Below are 21,458 nucleotides of genomic sequence, written 5' to 3'. Positions count from 1 at the left end.
TGTAAAGTATATATGTGGTACTGAGCACACAGCTCATGCTCAATAAATGTAACTATTATTAAAACTATTTTTAAAAACAGAGAAAGTTAATAAGGTCTGAGTCTGGGCATTGCCAGAACATATCTAGGCTGCTGCCCAAACTTCAGCTAATATTTTCATCATAACCACAAGCATCAGATCTACGGTGTCACTGTCTCCTGCTGTGTAGCACCAGCTACTCCTATTTGTGTGGTTGTTTAGAAATAGCAAAAAATTACGCTCTAGTTTATTTGAAACACTTCCTTCTATAAAATCATCCAGATATTTAATTGAGAACATGGAAATTTTGATAGCATTCTAAATTTTAAAACATTCCTCCCAAACAACCATACGAATACATTTTCCCAAGTCAAACAGATATCCCTAGGCCTGAACTGCTATTTCTAATTTCTAACTCATTCTTACAGGCTAATTTATAAAATGAAATTGTTTGGATGATTGGTTTGCAGTAAACATGGTAAACCAAACTGGTTTCTAAATTTAGAGAAAGGTTGAGTCTCCTCTTATAATAATGGAGAAATAATAGAAGTATTAATGACAATGAAACTTTCATAATTAAAAAGTCAAATTCTGAAATAACAAGAAGAAATGAACATTAATAGGTAACAACAGCATAAATTGTGATTCTTGCAAATGGTTATTTTGAGCTCCTTTCACGGGATACTGCAACCTCCAAAATACAATTTACTAAATGATAATATATGTTCCAGATGTGTCCTAATTAAGTTCCATAGTCTTTGGAGAATTTAGTACTATTAAACATAAAAAGAGATTGGAAAATAGTGCATAAAATTCTAAAAATCATAAAAGAAGGACAAAATTGTTTTAATAGATGCTATGACTTCTACATCTGATAATTTGTAAACTTTAAAAAGTAGTAATTATTATTATCCATATAAATGTATTCAAAGAAAAATCTTATTTATGTATAACAGAATTTGAGGATGAACTCTAGATTTTAAATACAGTAGACTCCATATCCTTTCTTGGAGGTTTTTGAGGACTGATTTTTGGTAATATCTCTTTGGCATAAAATGTTTTATGAAGTCCAGCTTCTCGGAGTGCTAACTCAAAACGAAGTCTAGGGTCAGAAATTATCTGTAGAAATAAAATGATATAAATATTATGTATATAAATAATATAAGTAATACAGATAGTATAAAATAATACAAATAAATTTACTGAGGTAAATTTTATCATTTAGTTCCATATTTCCCCAAGCTGCATAGCTTGTTTTTGCTAGATGGATGACTAGATAACAATAAATTTTGTGCATACAGTGACTATATTCTGCTTATTTTTACTGAAAGGTCAAAATTTTTTGACATTATCACTTTTCAGTATATCAGTGGTTTCCAACATAAGATGTATAGAATATTGTATACTAGATTAGTCAAAATAAAACATAAAATTATTTTAAAATGAGATAAAAGAAGCTTACTTTCAGTACTATCATTGATTTGTTATTTATCGTTAGCTGGGATTATAAAATATAAGCAACCATTCATTAAAATAAACCTAAATCACAATCTTGTATATTTGTCTTTAAACAGACATTTTAATTTCTCCATCATTTGGCAGCATGTAAGTTAAGTTCAAATACATGGCTACTACTTGAAAAACACAATCAATAGAACCTTTCTTCCAAGGCCAGATTTCTATTTCAAGCAGAACTAGAAAATGGTTCTATCAATCTGATTCTAAGTGGGAATAGATATATGAGTAGTTCAATTTCTGTTTTCATTTATAGCTGATTAGGCTTTATTTCTTCTTCTTATGAATATTAATGTCAACAGACACTGTTTGCAATGATAAAAAAGTGGCCACATATAGATTTCAGCTAATGAAGCATTTTACATGAACATTATCCCCCTAGAGGATGGGATAATAAGCTGTTGAAAGCAGCCCCTCCTTCAAGGAGCTCTTAAACTAACAGAGGTAGTAAGAATGTACACAGATAATTATAGTCCATGGCAACATGTGACAGATGCTCCAAGAGTACTAGAACACATTGGGACATCTCCTGGTACCAGTGGGACTAGGATGGTCTCAGGTAAGGACAATAACTTGAGTTAACTTTGAGGTCCAACTTATTCTTCTATAAAGTTGGGAGTGGGAGTGGAGGAGGAAGAGAGATCAAGCAAGAAAGGAAGGCTTATGCTAACTTAGAGATGAAATGGGTCAATTTAGGATCATGGTAATTTGGGTGGAGTACTTGGTACCACTGGGGAACATTGAAAAAGGACACTTCTAAGACTAGGACTTGAATTTTAAAGGCTTGAAGTCTGTGTCATGGAGTCTGGGGAGCTACTGAGGTTGTGTTTCTGTTTTCAGCATGGAACTAATATAATCAGAACTGTTGCATAAGGAGATACATCTGATTATAAGTTCAGGATAAATTAAGGCAGCAGGCAAACAAGAGACAGAGGCACAAAGAGTGCTTAAGAGTCTACTACAGTTGTCTAGACATAAAGTAATAAATGCCTCAAATTGGCTGGTAGCAAAGAAGAGATAACTGTCCAAAACATTATGAAGGGAAGAATCAGTAGAACTTGGCAACTGATCAGATACAGGGATGGGGGCAACGATGCATGTAAATGGAGAATAACACAGAATTTGTGTCGGCAAAGCAAAATATTTAAGTCTTAGACTTAGGTTTATTCTCTTTTGCCCCAAAAGAGTCTTCCTGGTCACTTTCATCCACTTCCACATATTCATGCTCCACCTGTGTGCTGTTGACATCCTAATTATCTCCAGGATTCACCATTTCTCCCCCAGCTCCAGATGTGTGATGTTTAAAACATTTTCATAATTATAGTTTTTTCAACATATATCAAGTGAAATGGACATCTGCCTCCCATACTGATGTCCCTTTCCCCAATTCTCCTCCCCAGAGAAAGCCCAGTAGTTTCTTGCGAGCATGTATAAGACATCTTCACCCTAAACCTGACATTAACAAAGCAATTGCTCTCTCCCTAAGTCTGTTTCTTTCTTCTGTATTCTTACATGGTTAATGGCAGCACCACCTAACAATTGCAATTTATTGAATTACTACTAGGTGCCAGACAATATTCTAGGCAATTGACATGTATTATCCTAATCATCACAAAAAACTTACGAATTACTGACACAAAACATAAAGATGTTAACAGCTTACACAAGTTCACACAGCCAGCAAACAGTGGATGTGGATTTTAATCCAAAGTGTAGGCTCTTCTCAATATCACTTGCTGCCTAGTTTAGAATCACCCTCACTTTCATTATCCTCTTCTCAGCCAGAGCCATACATGCCTCCACATCCCACCCTCCTCCTACGCCACCCTCCCCTGACTCCACTCCACTTCCATGAAGTCGCCACCATCTTAAAAGAACCCAACTCTACCTCCACCAATTTTCCATTCAGACACATTGCTATAACATGAAGCTTTTATATACTTCACTTGCTTCAAAGTCTCCCCTCTGCTCATAGGTCAAAAGTTCAAAAGTCTTTAGAAAGTAAGATCTACTATACTTTCCACAGTCTGACCCAAATTTATGTTTGCAGTCTTATCTCCCAGCACCCAAGATGTACAAGTAAGGACCTCTTTTCACCCTCTTCTGCTTGATCAAACCCTTATTTCCTCAGCCTAGGTACCTGAAAGCCTTCCAGCTTCTGACTTCAATTCTTTACAAGCCCAGATGCCTTCCTGCTTTGACTTCTAGAGATACTATTGCATCTTCTAATTAACCCCTCTTCCTATGCCCACCCCTCCCCAGTCAGTTTTGCCGTTCTTTTTAGTTAAATTATCTGGAATGAATTCTGTTACTGATGCCAAAATTCCTCAGTGAAGATGGAGCTTAGTTCCATCTTTTTTGCCTTCTCTGACTTCCCTTTCAGAGTTGTCTTCACTCCCTTCCTCTTGCTGCTGCAGCCCTGAGCCCTCTATCAGGGAGGTAGGTGATCTCACTCTAGTGGCATTATTCCCGTGCATTCTACTTTCTTTCCCAACCCAATTCCCCTGCTCACTTCCTTCACACAGAACAAGTTTATCTTATTTGGGATGCAGCCCTGGCACCTGGCTCAGTGCAGATACAGTATATGTTCCATAAATATCTGCCCAATTAATATGTAAATTGTTCTTTTTATTAATATTCCCTAGCAAAGTGTGCAGCACATAATAGAGGCACATTAGATTTATTTGTCATTGGATAAATGTATAAAGTTTCCTACTTTTAAAATGATTAAACATTTAGCTTCTCTTAGATTTGTAAAGTTTACAGCTACTTTCTCCCTTAACTCCTGTGGTATCCAATCATTCATATGTCCTGGCTCCCTCTCTTTCATCCACCTAAAAAAAAGCTTCTTAAAATCCCTTCTCCATTATAGAAACAGACTAAAATGATTCAGAAGCACCTAGAAATAGTTAAATAATCTCTTAATACCTTTTTCCACAGCAAGTGTTTTATCATTAGCTCCAATACATTATTTTCTGTTCATTTTAATTTCAGAAAGCTTCCCTCTGCTTTGTCTTATCAGTATCATCAATTGTTTCATTAATAGGATTTATATTATGCATTTAAATAAATTCTGAATATGATAAATATTTAAACAAAAATACAATATTAACACAACTTTAAAGTAAAATTTTATAAAATTTTTTTAGATTAAAATAATTTCCAATGACAGATTCATAACATTTTCAAAGTGTTTTGTTCTATAGTCACCTATTAACATTTTATAATATTAAGAACTGTTCAGTAATTACATGCGATTTATGCTAATATGCATGGTATTTAAACAGAAATATAAATAATTTGTAACCCAAAATACACACTTCTACAATTCTTATCATCATCATGGCTTTTGCATCAATCTTGCCAATTTCCATAATTACCTGCTGTTCATTGTATGTATTCAATGTGAAGAGTGGCTTTTGAAGAATAAATTCTTCTTCAGTTCCAATACCCATCCTTGCTTTTGATGCCACTGTATCTGACATCATTCTAACAGGATCAAATTGAGCGACAATAGCAACCTAAAAAAAGAGAAAACATGGCTGCTTGGAGCAAGATACAAGCTAAATACTTCTGGGCAACATTATTAATGCTTAATGTCCATTAAAGTTAAGAAATTTTATTGCATAGTTACAGGTATGATTAAATTTAGATAAAAATTTCTCCCTGATCCAAAGTCAAGGGAAATTTTATATAGAAAACCTACATATTCAATCACTTTGAAAGTAACCCAAAGTAGAAAACATTAATTTTTAGCCACTAGAAATCCGTGGCCACAGTAATGACTCCATGAAGCTTTCTAGAAAGTTTAATCTGATTAAGCTGAGTCTACAGTATATCATTTATGGGTAAAGTCATGTGTGTTAGCATTATTGAGCAAGATGGGTGAGTTTTCATTGTACTGAACAACAAGATTTCCAGGGACTGTTAAAAACCATTGTTTCCTCTTCCACTGAAAAACTCCAAGAGTCATTTTAACCCAAATGCCCTTGAGCTTTATGATAATTGAAATCAATCAAACCTGCATTCTGATGAAAAGAAGCCACTAATTTTGTAAATTATATGCCACCCTTAATAACACCTGCCTGCTAATTCCTAAAGTCAGGAAATAGCAATAGGAAAATGGCATTTTTAATTCTATTTAGAAATTATAACGACATAACTGGAGGTTGAACATACTTTAATTATTATAGGTTTTACTAGCCAAAATGTCTTTTACTATAGTTCTAAACACTGATTACAGATAACAGGCACAGACATTTCCTCTTTCAAAGGTCTCACAGATGGAAAAAGAATCTTAATCATATGGACTGTAGTTGTCAAAATGATATTTTGAACAAAATGTGTTTAGTAATAGTAACATTAAATTTTGTCCCTAGAAGGCCATGGTATATCATTATTGGCTAATGATTGAAACATTTAAATTTCATTGACTCTAAGATGACCAGATGTATATTCCTATGCTTGGAATTTGTTTCTATAATCTGTTTTATCAAAGATGGATACAATGTTTGTATGCATTTATACTTCCTTTATATGATTTCATTTAACTTAATTTCCTTGGTTTGAATTCATATTTACATTGAGTAGCTAGGTGACTTTGGGAAAACTCTGGGCTGCCTCAAGTTTCTCTTCTATAAAATAATAATTCTTACATCATAGGGTTGGGGTAGGAGTTAAATGAGGTAAGACCTAAGAGCATTTAGAAGAGGACTTTACACTTAATCAATATTCAAAACATGTGAACACACACTGCTACAAACCTATGAGGTAGGCTGTTGTTCTGTTGTTCAGTCACCAAGTTGCATCTGACTCCTTGCGATCCCAAGGATGAGATAGGTACGATTAGTATTATTCCATTTTTCAGAGGAGGAAATAAAGTTTAGGGAGGTTACGTGAAAGACCTAAGTTTCCTCTGCCAGTAAGCAGTGAGCCAGGTTGTACCAGCTTTGAAGGAAGCCAGAGGTGGAGTTCTTACCCAAGATTCGAGGCTAACTCCCAACGATATGGAAGGAGAACCAGTCAGTCATTTCCTGTCAGCTAGGAAATGGTATCAGAGAAGACTTTGGAGCTGATGAGCTGTGCTTATCACTGTTATGTTAACAATACTGAAAAATTACCAAGTAAAACTACTTTATAACGTTTCCTAAGGTCTGAAATTCTTGTTCTTGCTGTCTATAAATACTATTTTCAAAACTTTTGTCTACTTTTATGAGCCAAAGCAATAGAAGGCTTTTATTTTCCCACAAAAACAGTCATTTTAATAAGTGATTTTTAACCTTTTTGTTGACTGTAGGATATTTCCAAACAGAGGTCCCTTCCCTAGGGAGTATTATCTTGCTCAAGCTCCATCACATGTTTTTCGAGGAGAGTAAAATCCTTTAGCTACAGGCAGGGTTTCACTGCTATAGATGGATACTATTCAGCTTATAAACTAGAGGTAATATGGATGTATTTAAATCTTGGGAGAGCTTTCTTTAAAGGTTCTGATGAAGTTCTTTTCATATACTAAGAAACTGAAAATAATTCAACATAAATCTAATTGTTCCCAGGAATGAAGATCAGTGTCCCAATTTGGAAAAGTTACATTTTATATAGCAGATGTAATGAACTAAGTCCTAGTAATAATGTTATTAAGAGCACTTAGACACATTTTTTTAAACCACCCATGAAATTCTACAAATTAAAAACACCTGTTTCCTCAGGGCTTCTAGTCGCTTTTCTCTCTCTTCTTCTTCAAGTGCTTCTTGAAGGGCCACTTCTTTTTTCTCCATCAAACGCTTTTCCAATAATTCTTGTCTATATTTAACCCTTTAAAAATAATGCACAGGGAAGTGAGGAGAACATCATGATAATGTTGGAGATTAAGGACAGCAGCACATGGGCAGAAGTCATCCCAGAAGTGACATCAGTGTCATTTTGTTTTACTTGCTTTGGATGATTTCTCATATCACAACCATAAAGGATGTTTCTATAAAATATAATTTACAATAATTCTAATAACAATCATAGAATTGCAGGTCACATGGGCAGGAAAACATGGGGTAAAACCCAATCTTGCTCCTTCTTCATTGAAATCATTGTATTAACCATCAGCTGCCACAACTGCAGCTAATCCAACTTGACAGATGACAGCCTCACTCTTGAGTTATTTCAGCAGTCTTCTAGTAAGTTTTAATACAATATGAGATTTAAAAGGCTATGTTACTGTTTGAATAGGCCTAATTTTAAAAAGACAAGTAAATAAAATACTATAATATGCCCAAAGTATCTCAATTACTAGAATGTAAACCAAACTTTATATTGTCACTCATTTTGTCAAGAATGCTCTATCTGGACGGATGTGTGTGTTTGTGTTAAGAAACTTTGAAAATTGTACATTGACTGTAGATGGCAGCAAAAACATGACTTTCCCTGAGCATTCTGTTTCCATCCTCCTTAACAGCAGCTATTAAAACTGAGCACATTTAAATACCTGTTTAATACTCCAGGTTTCACCTGGCCCTCCTCTGTTGCTCTTTTGGGGCAGCCTCCCTAACTATATTTTTGTCCAAGGTATTATTCTATTGAATTATAGGGATAAGATTTGCCTTTTCAAAAACAGTAGGCACCTGGCTTCTCAAGGTAGAAGGAGGTGTTAGCTCTGTCTTCTATCACTGATGGTTTAGATTTGACTTCCTCTATAGCATCAGGGCTTCCTCGGTGGCTCAATGGTAAAGAATCTGCCTGCCAATGCAGGAGATGCAGGTTCAATTCCTAGGTCGGGAAGATCCCCTGGAGAAGGAAATGGCAACCCACTTCAGTATTCTTGCCTGGGCAATCCCATGGGCAGAGGAGCCTGCCAGTCTGCAGTCCAAGTCTGACACCGCTTAGAGACTAAATAGCAATAGCTTCGGTCACAAATGTGCTTTTCCCCAGGCGTGCACACCTGTATTTTCCATGGATGTCCTTGCACTAGACCATTTTTATTCTGGATCCTGACATTTACTGAGGTGTTCACGACACATCAAGTCTTGTGCTAAGGGCTCTTTCAAACTTCACATGTTGGGGTACCATTATTTATCCCATTTTAAAGATAAAGAAATGGAGGCATAGAAAGGTGATGAAACTTGTCCCAAGCCTCAATGGCAGAACCTGAGGTCAAACCCAGGTGAACTGGCCCCAGAGCCCATGAACAGTTAACTACCATGTTCTTCTCTCTTCTCCCCTTGACAGCTCTACTCACCTCACTGACTGATGAATACCTAGTTTGTGCCAAACCCTGTGCTGGAAATTGAGAGCACTCTGAGAAAAAGACTGCTCTTAAAGAGCCTGTGGTTTAACAGAGACAAAAGACAAGCCCAAGAACTAAACAAGGTATACAGTATCTTCAGAGAGGTATAAATAAGGTCCACTGAGGATTCAGAGGAAAGTGAGATGCCTACTTGCTGAATTGTGAGAAAGACTGGGCGACTTCAGCAAGCACTTTATGGAGGAGGCAGCATCATCTGAGCTGGGTCTGGAGGACTAGGGTTTGGAGAGGCCAGGAGGCATGGCTGAGGTGGGGCAGAGCGAGAGCTGGGACGAGGGCGAGTCCAGGGAGGCTCAGGCTCTGCAAGTGCCCGGTTGGTCTCCCAGAGTGGCTGACTTCTTCAGTTTTGTCCTCTGGGCACCTTGCTTGCCCCACCTCGTCACAGCACTGGGCAGGGAAGGGTTCAAGGTGGCTAAACGGAGTGAGTGGGTGAGCAGTGACAGAGAAGCCCAGAAGAGGACTGAGGTAGTCACATGGTTCCCTCAATGATCTGCTCTTGGGGAGGAAAACTTTAAAACCAGGTTGCTCCTGAGGCTGGCATTGAAGAAGCAGCACTGGGAAAGGAGAGGAGGGGAGCAGGCAGTAGATACTTTAGGAGTACAAAACCCAGAATGGAATTTGGAAAGAAGGTCCTAAGCTCTCTTGATGGCTGTGGCTGTTCTGCCCCATCATCTCCCATTTCAAGAGTCACTACAACCGGATATATGGATTAAAGAATTCACAGACCACATTGCTCTCTTTCTCTGATGCCTCTCTGTCATAGAAAGCTCTGTTTCTCATTCCCTCCATTTTCACTAAGGCGTGACACAACTTTCCTAATGAGGTTCTACTCAATTTAAGCACTGAGTACAAGCTAAGGGAACTACTGTGAAAGTTCAATTAAAAGACACCCAGGGATTTGACAATTACCATATGTTAATTCTCAGAACTTCTGAAAAGTTTCTCTTCCTTTGGGATGTATAGGTTGCTTTGTCTGCTACAAACTTTTGGCTGCTTTGCGGAAAAGTAATAGCTGTTCTGGTTAGAGGAGCTTGACCAGTGAGGAAGAGATTAAAAAGGGGAGTGAAGCATTTGAAGCTATTTGGTAAAGAAAGCTGGCTTATGCTTTACTTTAAGTTCATTCATTCATTCAACAAAAATTTGAGTGCCTCTCTGCGTCAATTACTGTTGTTAGCACTTGACAAAGGATTTCAGTACAGAAGACATACTCCTGTCCTCACAGAAGTGACCATCTAATGTAGATACAAAGATCCAGGCAATTATGGCACAGGGTAGCTCTTGCCCTGGTGAGACAATGGGGCAGAGATCATGGGAGAATCATCTTTGCCAGACTTGGGGCATTCAGAGGAGCAGCCATCAGGAAGTGCTCTGAATTTCAGATCTAAAAAAGGAGCAGGAATTCGTCAGAGGGGGAGAGAACAGGAAAAATGTTCTAAGTAGAAAAAAAAATATATCATATGAAGGCCCAGAAGGTGAGAGAGCACGGTATGCTTGAAGAACTCAAAAATATTTGGAATGACCAAAAATGAAAATTGTAAGGTGAGGAGTACCAAGAGTTGAGGCTAGGAAGGCAAGGGAGGACAGGTGGTGAGGACTTTGCAAGCATGAGGGCTTTGATCAAGGCAACACAATCAGGTAACTCTCTCCTGTAATGTGGAGGATGGATTGCTAGGAAGCAAGACCAGAGAGACTTATTTTGATGCAAAAAAGCTTTCCTGAATTAGGGCAGGGGAGGGGTGCTTGTAGGAGTTAGGGAGACGATATAGTCTTAAAATTTTATGTAGAAAATAGAATAAATAAGTATTGTTAGTGCTTTTTAAGGGAAAGAGAGAGGAAGCTAAAGTTTCCATGCTGTATGGTGAACAATGGCATTCCTCTCTAAAACTGGGGACTTAGAGAAACCAGGGAGAGAAGGAATTAGGTTGAGTTTAGACATAGATCTGCTGTCATAAGATCTGGGCTGGAGAAATGGATGAGGATCTTTATCAATGGCGTGGGACTGAGACTGAGAAACGGATAGCATCTATCCAGGAAGATACTATAGTGTAAGAGGAGGTGGCAGGCCTAGAACTGATTCCAAAGGAAACAACTTTTTCTTTTTCATTTTTTCTATGTATATTTTCAGTATTTATAATTTTATATCATTCACTCATTCATTGACTGGGTGCCCAGACTGTGCCAAGTGCTATTCTAGGGTGGATGATCCACACTGATTAAAAGAAAAAAAACAAAAACAACAAAACCCTGTTCTCACACTTTCAATTATAGGCATATATTTTCATGTATTTAGAAGTTTAATTTCTTTTCAAAAAGGGGGTAAATTACCAATTTAATTTCCCCACTCTACTCAACCCAAGGAAGGGGGCAACTTTTAAGAAGGGGACAGAAAAGGAAGAAACTAGGAGAATGAGGAGAAATTGTGGCAAAGAAGAGAATGACAATGGAAATAGCAATGTCTCATGCTAAAAATCAGCTCTAATCTAAGATAATCATTGGATTAAATAACAGGGAGCCACTGGCAATCTTGGCAGTAGAGAGGTAGCTGAAGAATTAGCAGTAGATAAGGAAGTAAGAGGTAAGAGAGACAACACCTTCAGTAAGGCTGATGCCAGTGGAGAGGAAAGAAGCAAGCTGGGGCTGAAGGAAGCTGATCACAGTGGTGTTGGTTCCAAAGTGATGACCAAGATGACATTGACTGTTGTGAAGACTGGCCATGGGAAATTTTAAGAAGACATACTCAAATTCTTCATTCTTGGAGATGCCAATGTTTAAACTCAAATAATAATTCACTGTAAAAGGGGAAACTCCTGATACACCCTCCTTTTCCCAGTCTGGATGGAAAAATGTCTTTGCCTAAAGAGAAGTGATGCAGAAAAATTCCTGGGAGAAAGCCAAATACTCACATATTCATGGGGAAAGAAAATAGCAACAGTAAAGTCAATCATTTGGAAAATTTTCCACATAAATACCTTTAGCCATTTGAAATAGCAGATTTTCTCCAAATTAAACTGTTGCTGTGAAAGTCAATGTCAGGAAGTGGCAAAACTCAATAGTCTTTAAGCTGTGCACTGAATTCCCAAACAAGAATCCTAGGTTCATCTCTCAGTCTGTTTCATACTCCCTGAGTTGACAAAGGTTGAGAGTGCAGCAAAGGAGGCCTTTTCCATTCCTCTTGGGGGAGGAGAAGCATCATATTGTTCAAAAGCAACAGCTGTTGCAGAACCAGGCAGAGCATTAACAATAATCTGAAAAGGATTTTGTTTAAGCTTCCAGACCTGAGTGTAGTTGAAGGGACAAGAAGCTTTCATGTAGAAACGGAGAATTTATATATCATTTTGGAGATATTTTTATTTGTGTATTGCATTCGAAGAGAGGAGTTGCCATTGTTGTTTAGTCACTAAGTCATGTCTGACTCTTTTGAGACCCTGTGGACTGTACCCTGCCAGGCTCCTCTGTCCATGGGATTTCCCAGGCAAGAATACTGGAGTAGGTTGCCATTTACTTCTCCAGGGGATCTTCCTCACCCAGGGATTGAACCTGCGTCTGCTGCATTGCAGACTGATTCTTTACCACTGAGCCATCATGGAAGCTCCAGAGATGAGCATACAAATGCACATAGTTGGGAAACATCATGAACTTCAGTGACACCCTCCTTTGCTTCAGTGAAACTAGCAGTTAGAACTAGGCAAATTATTAACTTCAAAATTTGACCTCCCTCCTATCTGAAGGGAGACACAGATAACTTCAGTCTTAAAAGAAGCTACAGGAACTAAGAGGAGAAAAAAGACTTCAGAATAATTTTTTTGCTGACAGTGGCAGGTTCTACAGTTTGTTTTTTTTAACTTAAGCAGTAAATAAAACAGCATTAACAATACATCTTAATTAGGTTACACTAACCAGTACAGGAAAATCCCATGGATGGAGGAGCCTGGTGGGCTGCAGTCCATGGGGTCGCTGAGGGTCGGACACGACTGAGCGACTTCACTTTCACTTTTCACTTTCATGCTTGGAGAAGGAAATGGCAACCCACTCCAGTGTTCTTGCCTTGAGAATCCCAGGGATGGGGGAGCCTCATGGGCTGCCATCTATGGGTCGCACAGAGTTGGACACGACTGGAGTGACTTAGCAGCAGCAGCAACCAGTACAGAACTCCCACCAAAAATGTTTCAGGAAAGTAATTTGCCCTACTGAATTAGAGCCAATTTCCAAACAAATCTGCTACTTCATTTTTAGGTAATGTGGCTTACTCAACACTGAACAAGAAATCTTTAACAGGCACATGCTGGAGGTGCTATTGCCAGAGGAGTTTGAACAGCAGTGCAGCAGAGTGAACCTGTTTCTCCCTGCTGGGAAATCCAGTTTTGGCTTAAACCCCACTCAGAAAGTTGTTCTTCCCACCAAGCAAAGAGACACCCCCATGAGCTGTACAGGACTCCAACAGGGAAGAGTGTGCAGATCAAAACATAGGCAGGCCAAGTGGCAGCACCTGCATAAAGGAGGTGGTGGAGAAGCCTCGCACAGAAAAGAAGGAAGAAAACATGACAGGTGTTCACACTGGCCAGCGTCACCCCCCAGTGGTCAGGGCCACGAGATTCTATACTCAGTGAGGGTTCTGGCTAAGGGCAGAAACAGAGATCAGTTCCTGCAAATGTGAATCCTGATACAAGGCAGTGACATCCTGGTACAGATCAGCATGGGACAAGAACAAAGAGGATTCACAGAGAACCCACAGAACCAGAAGGAGATGAACCCAGGCCAGCCCCAGACAGAGACTATTCTTCTAGCTCAGAGTGCTTACTGGCTCCTTTGTGGGGTGTAAAGGCAAGTTCCTATTGGGACTTATCTCTAATTGATTAATCCAATTAGTCAACATAGAGTTATTGGCAAACCTACTGTGTGCCAGGCACTGCCCCACAGGCTCAGGATACAATAACAAAAAATAAAATCCAGACAAACAAGATCCCTGCTCTTAAATCTTACATTACTTATGGTTTGTTGTATATGAGCATGCCTAAATTAACGTCCTAGTAAAATACATAAAATTGTTTTAATAAATTATTTTAAATTTATCACAAAGTCCTAAATTAGAGATCTTTTTCTTTTACTGCTATAGCTCGATAGTTCTCAACTATGACTACATTAGAATCACTGGAACTTATAAAAACTTCTGATGCCAGGGCCTCACACCACACTAATTACATCAGAATCTGGTTTCAGGGCTCAAGATTGGTATTTTGTTAAAAGTTTCTCAGTGATTCCGATATGCAGCCTGGTCTGAGCACAGCACTGCCTGGCCCAGTGGATCCCTAATTCACAGTAGTGTCAGGATCACCTGGAGGGCTCGCTTTTATTTTTTTATATTTGTCTGGGCTGGGTCTTTGTTGCTGCATGGGCTCTAGTTGCAGAGAGCTGTGGTGCACAGGCTTCTCATCAGGGTGGCTTCTTTCGTTGCAGAGCACAGGGCTCTAGGGCATGGGCTTCAGTAGCTACAACTCCCAGGCTCAAGAACACAGGCTCAGTAGTTGTGGTACACAGGCTTAGTTGCTCCGTGGCATGCGGGATCTTCCCAGATCAGGGATGGAACCCTCGTGTCCTGTATTGGCAGGTGAATTCTTTACCACTGAGCCACCAAGGAGGCCTTGGAGGGCTTGTTGAAGGTCAGATTCAGGAGTAGTGAGGTGGGGTCTGAAAATCTGTATTTGTAAGAAATTTCCAGGTGATGCTGGTCTGGAGACCACACTTTGAGAACCACAGCACAGATAAATATTTAGATTAAAGGAAATCTAATTGCCTATTATTAGCAAGACAAAACTAGGTGCAAATCACTACCTAGATCAGCTTATTTCTGGTTGCATGTGCTAAACATCACAGTTATATGCCTCAGGATTGATCCAAACTAGAAGTTTCTGCTTTTGTGCTACTGACATTCATGAGCAGAAACTTTAATTTGTGTCATATTTTCGATTCCACATATAAGTGATGTCATTCATAGTCCATTGTGTGTATGTATATATATATATAGTGTGTATATATATGTATACATATAGTGTATATATATGTGTGTGTATATATATGTATCTCCACATCTTCTTTACCTATAAAATAAAATGTCTGTTTACTCACAGACATAGAGTGGTTCCCAAGGTAAGGGGGAAGAGGGAGAGGGTTGGCTTGGGAGTTCGGGGTTACTAGATGCAAACTGTTATATAGAGAATGAATAAACAACTAGGCCCTACTGTATAGCAAAGGGAACTATATTTAGTATCCTGGGATAAACCATAATGGAAAAGAATATGAGAAAGAACATGTATATGCATAACTGAATCACTTTGCTGTATACCAGAAACTAACACAATGTTGTTAATTAACTATACTTCAGTTAGAAAAACAAGAAGCAGAATCTTTCAATCCCAACCTATCCCATGGCCTTAACACATTTGGATGACAGGTTTCCTAGTGACAGTGGTCAGGCTTGAGAGAGCAACAGTGGCTATCACTGAACCTTTCTTTGCAGTTGCAACAATGGCTACATCTGAACCTCTTTCTTTCCCTCAATGGACAAAACACTGGGATATCCGACAACAACTGGAAACCTCAGACTCCTGGTGATATTTAAAGGGTCTATTCAATAAAATCAAAGAAGGAAGAAACAACTTGAAAGCATTTGAGCAATGAGCCACTTCCCTTGGGACTAGTTCCTGAAACTCCGGGGTTGGGGGGAGGGGAGGGGGTAAATATTTTTCATACTGGAAGTGAAAACCCATAAATGAGAGTGATATACATTTTCCTGTTGGCTGTAATCAGTTCCAACCTAGCCATCTGAGTTCACTTGAGTTGGAAATGCAGAGATACAAACAGCTGTGAAACAAGGACTTAAACCTGGGACTCCAGAGTTAAATACAGGATAAGCTGTGAGGAGAGGGTTAGTGAAAGAATGTTATAAATATAATTTTGGCCTTTGCTCCAAGTAAGTTCACAAAGGCATTTCTGCCACATTTACCTCCTCTTTTTGAACTATTTCTAAGTCTTTCCATCTAGTTTTCAGTAATCCTTCTATATCCTCACATAGTCTCAAAATTTTCCTAGAATACTCCTTTCCCAATAACATTTCAAGTAGGGTATAGGAAATAAAAGATGCATTGTCTACGGAGAATTAAAAGCAATAAATAAAAGCTAGTCTTTTTTTTTTTTTTGTATTTTTAAACACTACGCATCAGCAAGTCTCAACACAGTTAGTGATAAAAACTCCCTCTACTGGAGCATGCATTCCTATCTCACTCACTCAGTTGCCCCTTCCATTGCTTCCCAGGTGATACTACTTCCATTGCTACCCATTTACAATGGAGAGAGAAGAAAGATGATAGCGTTTTCCTGGCTCTCTGACAATTCCAGAAAAGTTTTACCCATTGACTTGGGTTAGATCATCCTGTTTATAATACAGTTCTTGGGATCAACTACTGGCTTCCCAGCTCACTGCCCACATTTACTGAGGGTTATTCAAAACTCCACTTTTACAGTTCCTTGATCCTGAACAGCATTTGCTTTTCCCCTCCTTTAACAGCCCACTCCTTAGACCAAAATTAGAGCTTGGAGTCACCTAAAACCTTTGAAACTGTGGATAATTATCAAATCCACTTTACCTGCCTTCACTACTCAAGATCATTTCATGACGTGCATGTTCTCCCCAAGCTGCATGGAGCCTAAACAATAAGATGTTTGCCCGAGGTGCTCTCCAGGAACTGGGAGTCAGTTCTGTCTTATTTGAACTGAAGGACCACCAACCCTCCAAATGAGCATGCTCGAGTGTCCACTAGGTGACTTTTGACATCAGAGAGCTGAAATCTTTACCCTCAGATGGTGCTAAGCATCTCCATTTTTGGATGTACAGAGGCCTGTAACTTAGTTACACCTGAGGAGAATGATGATTACCTTTTCCCAACCAGCTTTCTCCATGCTCCCTATACTTCAGATCACCCTGCCCATTGCTTCATGGCAATGGGGAAAAAATGGAAACAAGGACAGACTTTATTTTCTTGGGCTCCAAAATCACTGTGGATGATGATTGTAGCCATGAAATTAAAAGACACTCACTCCTTGAAAGAAAGGCTATGACAAACCTAGACAGCGTATTAAAAAGCAGAGACATCACTTTGCCAACAAAGGTCCAACTAGTCAAAGCTGTGGTTTTTCCAGTAGTCATGTACAGATGTCAGAGTTGGACCATAAAGAAGGCAGAGCCCTGAAGAATTGATGCTTTTGAACTGTGGTGTTGGAGAAGACTTTTGAGAGTCCCTTGGACTGCAAGGAGATCCAACCAGTCAATCCTAAAGGAAATCAACCCAGAATATTCATTGGAAGGACTGATGCTGAAGCTGAAGCTCCAATACTTTGGCCATTTGATGCAAAGAGTTGACTCACTGAAAAGACCCTGATGCTGGGAAAGATTGAGGGCAGGAGGAAAAAGGAGTGACAGAAGGTGAGATGGTTGGATGGCATCATCAACTCAATGGATATGAGTTTGAGCAAACTGAGATAGTGAAGGACAGGGAGGCCTGGCATGCTGCAGTCCATGGGGCTGCAAAGAATCAGACATGACTGAGTCACTGTACAACAACAATGTATTTCAGTTCAGTTCAGTTGCTCAGCCGTGTCCAACTCTTTGTGACCCCATGGACTGCAGCATGCCAGGCTTCCCTGTCCATCACCAACTCCCAGAGTTTACCCAAACTGATGTCCATGGAGTTGGTGATGCCATCCAACCATCTCATCCTCTGTTGTCCCCTTCTCCTCCCACCTTCAATCTTTCCCAGCATCAGGGTCTTTTCAAATGAGTTAGCTCTTTGCATCAGGTGGCCAAATATTGGAGTTTCAGCTTCAACATCAGTCCTACCAATGAACACTCGGGACTGATCTCTTTTAGGATGGACTGGGTGGATCTCCTTGCAGTCCAAGGGACTCTCAAAAGTCTTCTCCAACACCACAGTTCAAAAGCATCAATTCTTCAGCACTCAGCTTTCTTTATAGTCCAATTCTCACATCCATACATGACTACAGGAAAAACCACAGCCTTGACTAGACGGAGCTTTGTTGGCAAAGTAACAATGTATTTATTGACAGGCAAAAATATTAATCAAATACATGAGAAATTTTTAAAGAATTTGCATTAAGATATATTGGCAACCTCAGATTGAATAGCAACGTATGCTTTATTCTTTATCCCACAGATACCCAGCACCCCACGCCTCTGGGAAGTGTGTGTGTGGGGAGGGGGGCGTGGGGCAGTCTGAGACTTGTTCTCCTGTCTCCTTAATTGGAGATGCTCTCCAATTAGAAGATGCGCCTAATAAATGCTCTCTTTGCTGCACGCTCTGGCTTCTCAGCGCTTTGCTTTGCTGCCTGTCAGGCAAAACGAACTTGGTTTGGGAACACCATTTCCCTGCCAAAAGTTTACACTGAGGTATTCTGTTCTGACTCCAATCTCCAGAGTCACTGACTAGACTGACAAAGGTTGCAGACTAAGTAACCAGGAATGGATTGCCTTCCAACCTCCTGTCCTTTATGTGTTGATTATTTAACCTTATTCAACCTGATATTACCTTAGTTTATCAGGCTCTCCACTTATCAACAACTTTTATAAACTATAAACTTTATGCCAGGCACTGGGCTAGGTCTTCCCTCATGAAGCTTACTGTCATTCTACTTCTTCCTTTTCTCCCAGGCTATGAGACACAATCAGATTTACTCAGTTCTCTCTCCAGCTTTGGACTGATGGATCTATCTCTTCAAAGGCATTACCACTAGTATTCTTTTGTTATCTTCTTTCCACAACTGCCTTGCCAATTTCCAGCTCTCATTGTTTACTGAATTTATTATGTATTCATGAGGTTTGAGCCTAACTGAGACATTTAACACTCCTCCAGAATAATTTTTACTTACCCTAGCTACTCGATATTCTCCCTCTTAGCAGAGAAGCTCACCTCCTACTTCACTGAAAACAAAAGGCCATAAGCATTCACTTTCCCCACCATGCATTGCTCCTTTCCAGTCTTGTTAGGACGATCTTAATTCATCCTTTGCTCCTTAAACCTGGGCATTTAATCCCAGAAATCTGACTGTCTCTAGGATCTTGCTCCAGTGAATCTTTCTTTCCTATTTCTTCAGACACTCTCCCGTTCATGGTCTTTTTTCCTCTGCATATAAACTTCTTCAAATGGGGAAAATATGTAACTCTCAACTTTCCTTTCAGCTACCATCTTCTTTGTCCCTTCCTTGTAAAATTTTTTAAACAAAGAAGCCCCAATTTGTCTCTAATTCTTTGCTTCTAACTTGGTGCAACAATCCCTGGAGTTGGCTTCTGATCCTTCCACTCAGAAGGATCCTTTTACTCAGTCGGCTTCTGATCCTTCTACTCCAAGTAAAAACTACTCCCCCCAATGTCTGTGTAAACTCAGGACCTTCTTGTAGAATAAATTTTAGTCTGACTTGACCTGAGCAATGCCTGGTACTGATGACCATCTCCTTTATGAAATGCACATCCAATTTTTGACTGCTATTCCTCACCTTTTACTGGCTCCTCCTCATCTGTGTACCCAAGTTTTCAACACAAATCCTCTTTTCACAATTTAAAAACATTGTCTGGGAACATGACTTCAGCTACAATCAAGGCATGAATAGCTACAGCCTCCACCCCTTCAAAGCCCCAAATCCTTTGATCTTTTATTTTTTTCCTCTATGTAATTTCAGGATTGGCTGCAGACAAATCCCTCAAATGTTACTATATTACAGTGATAGTTAAATGCAAAGCTTCTGCTTTAATGGGCATCAGAGCTTTTTGTAGTAACAAACCTAATGACACAAGGTTAAGTAGAAATCTGGAATTCCTGCCCACATCCTCTTAGAAAAAAGCCACTAGAGCACCATGGGTACCATGGACACGGCCAAGATTTTGCCTAGTCAGTTATTTTAGGTTCACTCTAATCCACAGACCAATACTTAAGCTCCCTTATAACATGGCTGCAATATTTATATACAGTTAGTCACTTCAGCTACCTAAAAACCAGAGAATGTATAACTTTGAGCAATACAACTTGGAACCAAGAAAATTTTTTTTATCCTTAACAGATTAGGGCCACAACTTTTGGGGATATTAGCTATAAACCATTTAATAAATTAGGAGATATCTTCCACAAATAATGGTTTTAATATTAGAAGACTTGATTTTTTAAAATCCCTGCTTTCTGATAGTAATTGTATAGGGCTACTGCCTATTATGGCTAAATCTAGATTTTAATAATTAGGCCATACCGTGGTAGATAGCTGTTGCTTTTTTTTTTTTTGCCCTCTAGCTTCAACCTAGTAATATCAATTCCCTTTCCAATTGCCTTTCTTCATTCTATGTAGGTTTATTGAAGCCTTTAAACAAGAATCCCCCCACCTTTCCATGTGATCAGATATGGTTAATATTAAGTACATTACAAATATGACCACAGTGATTGGCCCTCGGTGCCCACATGATTTCAGCTGAGCTAATCAGAATCAGAATCTTTCCCTGGGGATTTATATATAGATATTGAAGTAGAATTCTCCCAGCAAGGTTTAAAATTCTCCAAACGAGGCTTCAACAGTACATGAACCAAGAACTTCCAGATGTTCAAGCTGGATTTAGAAAAGACAGAAACCAGAGATCAAATTGCCAACGTCTGTTGGATCATCAAAAAAGCAAGAGTGTCCCAGAAAAACGTCTACTTCTGCTTTACTGACTATGCTAAAGCCTTTGACTGTGTGGATCACAACAAACTGTGGGAAATTCTTCAAGAGATGGGAATATCAGAGCACCTTACCTACCTCCTGAGAAATCTGTATGCCAGTCAAGACGTAACAGTTAGAACTGGACATGGAACAATGGACTGGTTCTAAATTGGGAAAGGAGTATGTCAAGGCTGTATGTTGTCACCCTGCTTATTTAACTTATATGCAGAATACATCATGTTAAATGCCAGGTTGGATGAAGCACAAGCTGGAATCAAGCTTGCCAGGAGAAATACCAATAACCTCAGATATGCAGATGACACCACCCTTATGGTAGAAAGCAAAGAGGAACTAAAGAGCCTCTTGATGAACTGAACTGAACTGATTGAAGAATAAAAGCTTTCTCTTCTCTCTTTAGTTGCTAAGCTCAAATGATACAATTACCCCTGGAACTGCTAGTAGCCATGCCTCCTTTTCCTTCTGACTCCCCCAACCCAGACACATGAGGAAGTCCATTTCAGTGTACAAACATGGACAGATAAGTGGAGAGTGAGAGGAACCCGAAGACGCCATTTGAGTCCCTGAGGCAAGACCCACTTCTGGATTCTCATTCATGTGAATCAATCCATTCTCTTTTCAGCCTAACCTAGCTTGAGTTAGATTTCTCTCAGTTGTTTCTGAAGAATCCTGACTGATAAACATAATTTATAAGGGAATACTAATTTTTTTACTCTTCATAACATACAGAGCTGTTTCAAGTGATAATCAGTTCATTTCTTAAATTGATGGCCCATGAAATGTTAACATCCCATAGGACATGTTAACATCCCACATGACATGTATGCCATGAAAAATGTGTTGGATGTCTAGTAAGTTTGAGGAAAAC

General features: G+C 39.2%; 1 protein-coding gene across 9 annotated transcripts in view; it reads right to left on the bottom strand.

The window, feature by feature from the left end:
• Positions 1-843: 843 nt before the first annotated feature.
• The window catches only part of CCDC148 (coiled-coil domain containing 148), a 297,891-nt gene continuing 277,276 nt past the window's right edge, over positions 844-21,458 (bottom strand). For all 9 annotated transcript variants that reach the window (XM_059878265.1, XM_059878253.1, XM_059878256.1 and 6 more), the window contains 3 exons: positions 7,227-7,344; positions 4,914-5,054; positions 844-1,137 (listed from right to left, as the gene is read on the bottom strand). In XM_059878265.1, the coding sequence (XP_059734248.1) occupies positions 991-1,137; positions 4,914-5,054; positions 7,227-7,344 (406 nt within the window). In that variant the 3' untranslated portion in view covers positions 844-990. The remainder of the gene's footprint in view (positions 1,138-4,913; positions 5,055-7,226; positions 7,345-21,458) is intronic.

This window comes from Bos taurus, chromosome 2 (genome assembly GCF_002263795.3).
Source record: "Bos taurus isolate L1 Dominette 01449 registration number 42190680 breed Hereford chromosome 2, ARS-UCD2.0, whole genome shotgun sequence".
Lineage (NCBI taxonomy): Eukaryota > Metazoa > Chordata > Mammalia > Artiodactyla > Bovidae > Bos > Bos taurus.
This window is presented reverse-complemented; position numbering and strand designations above follow the sequence as displayed.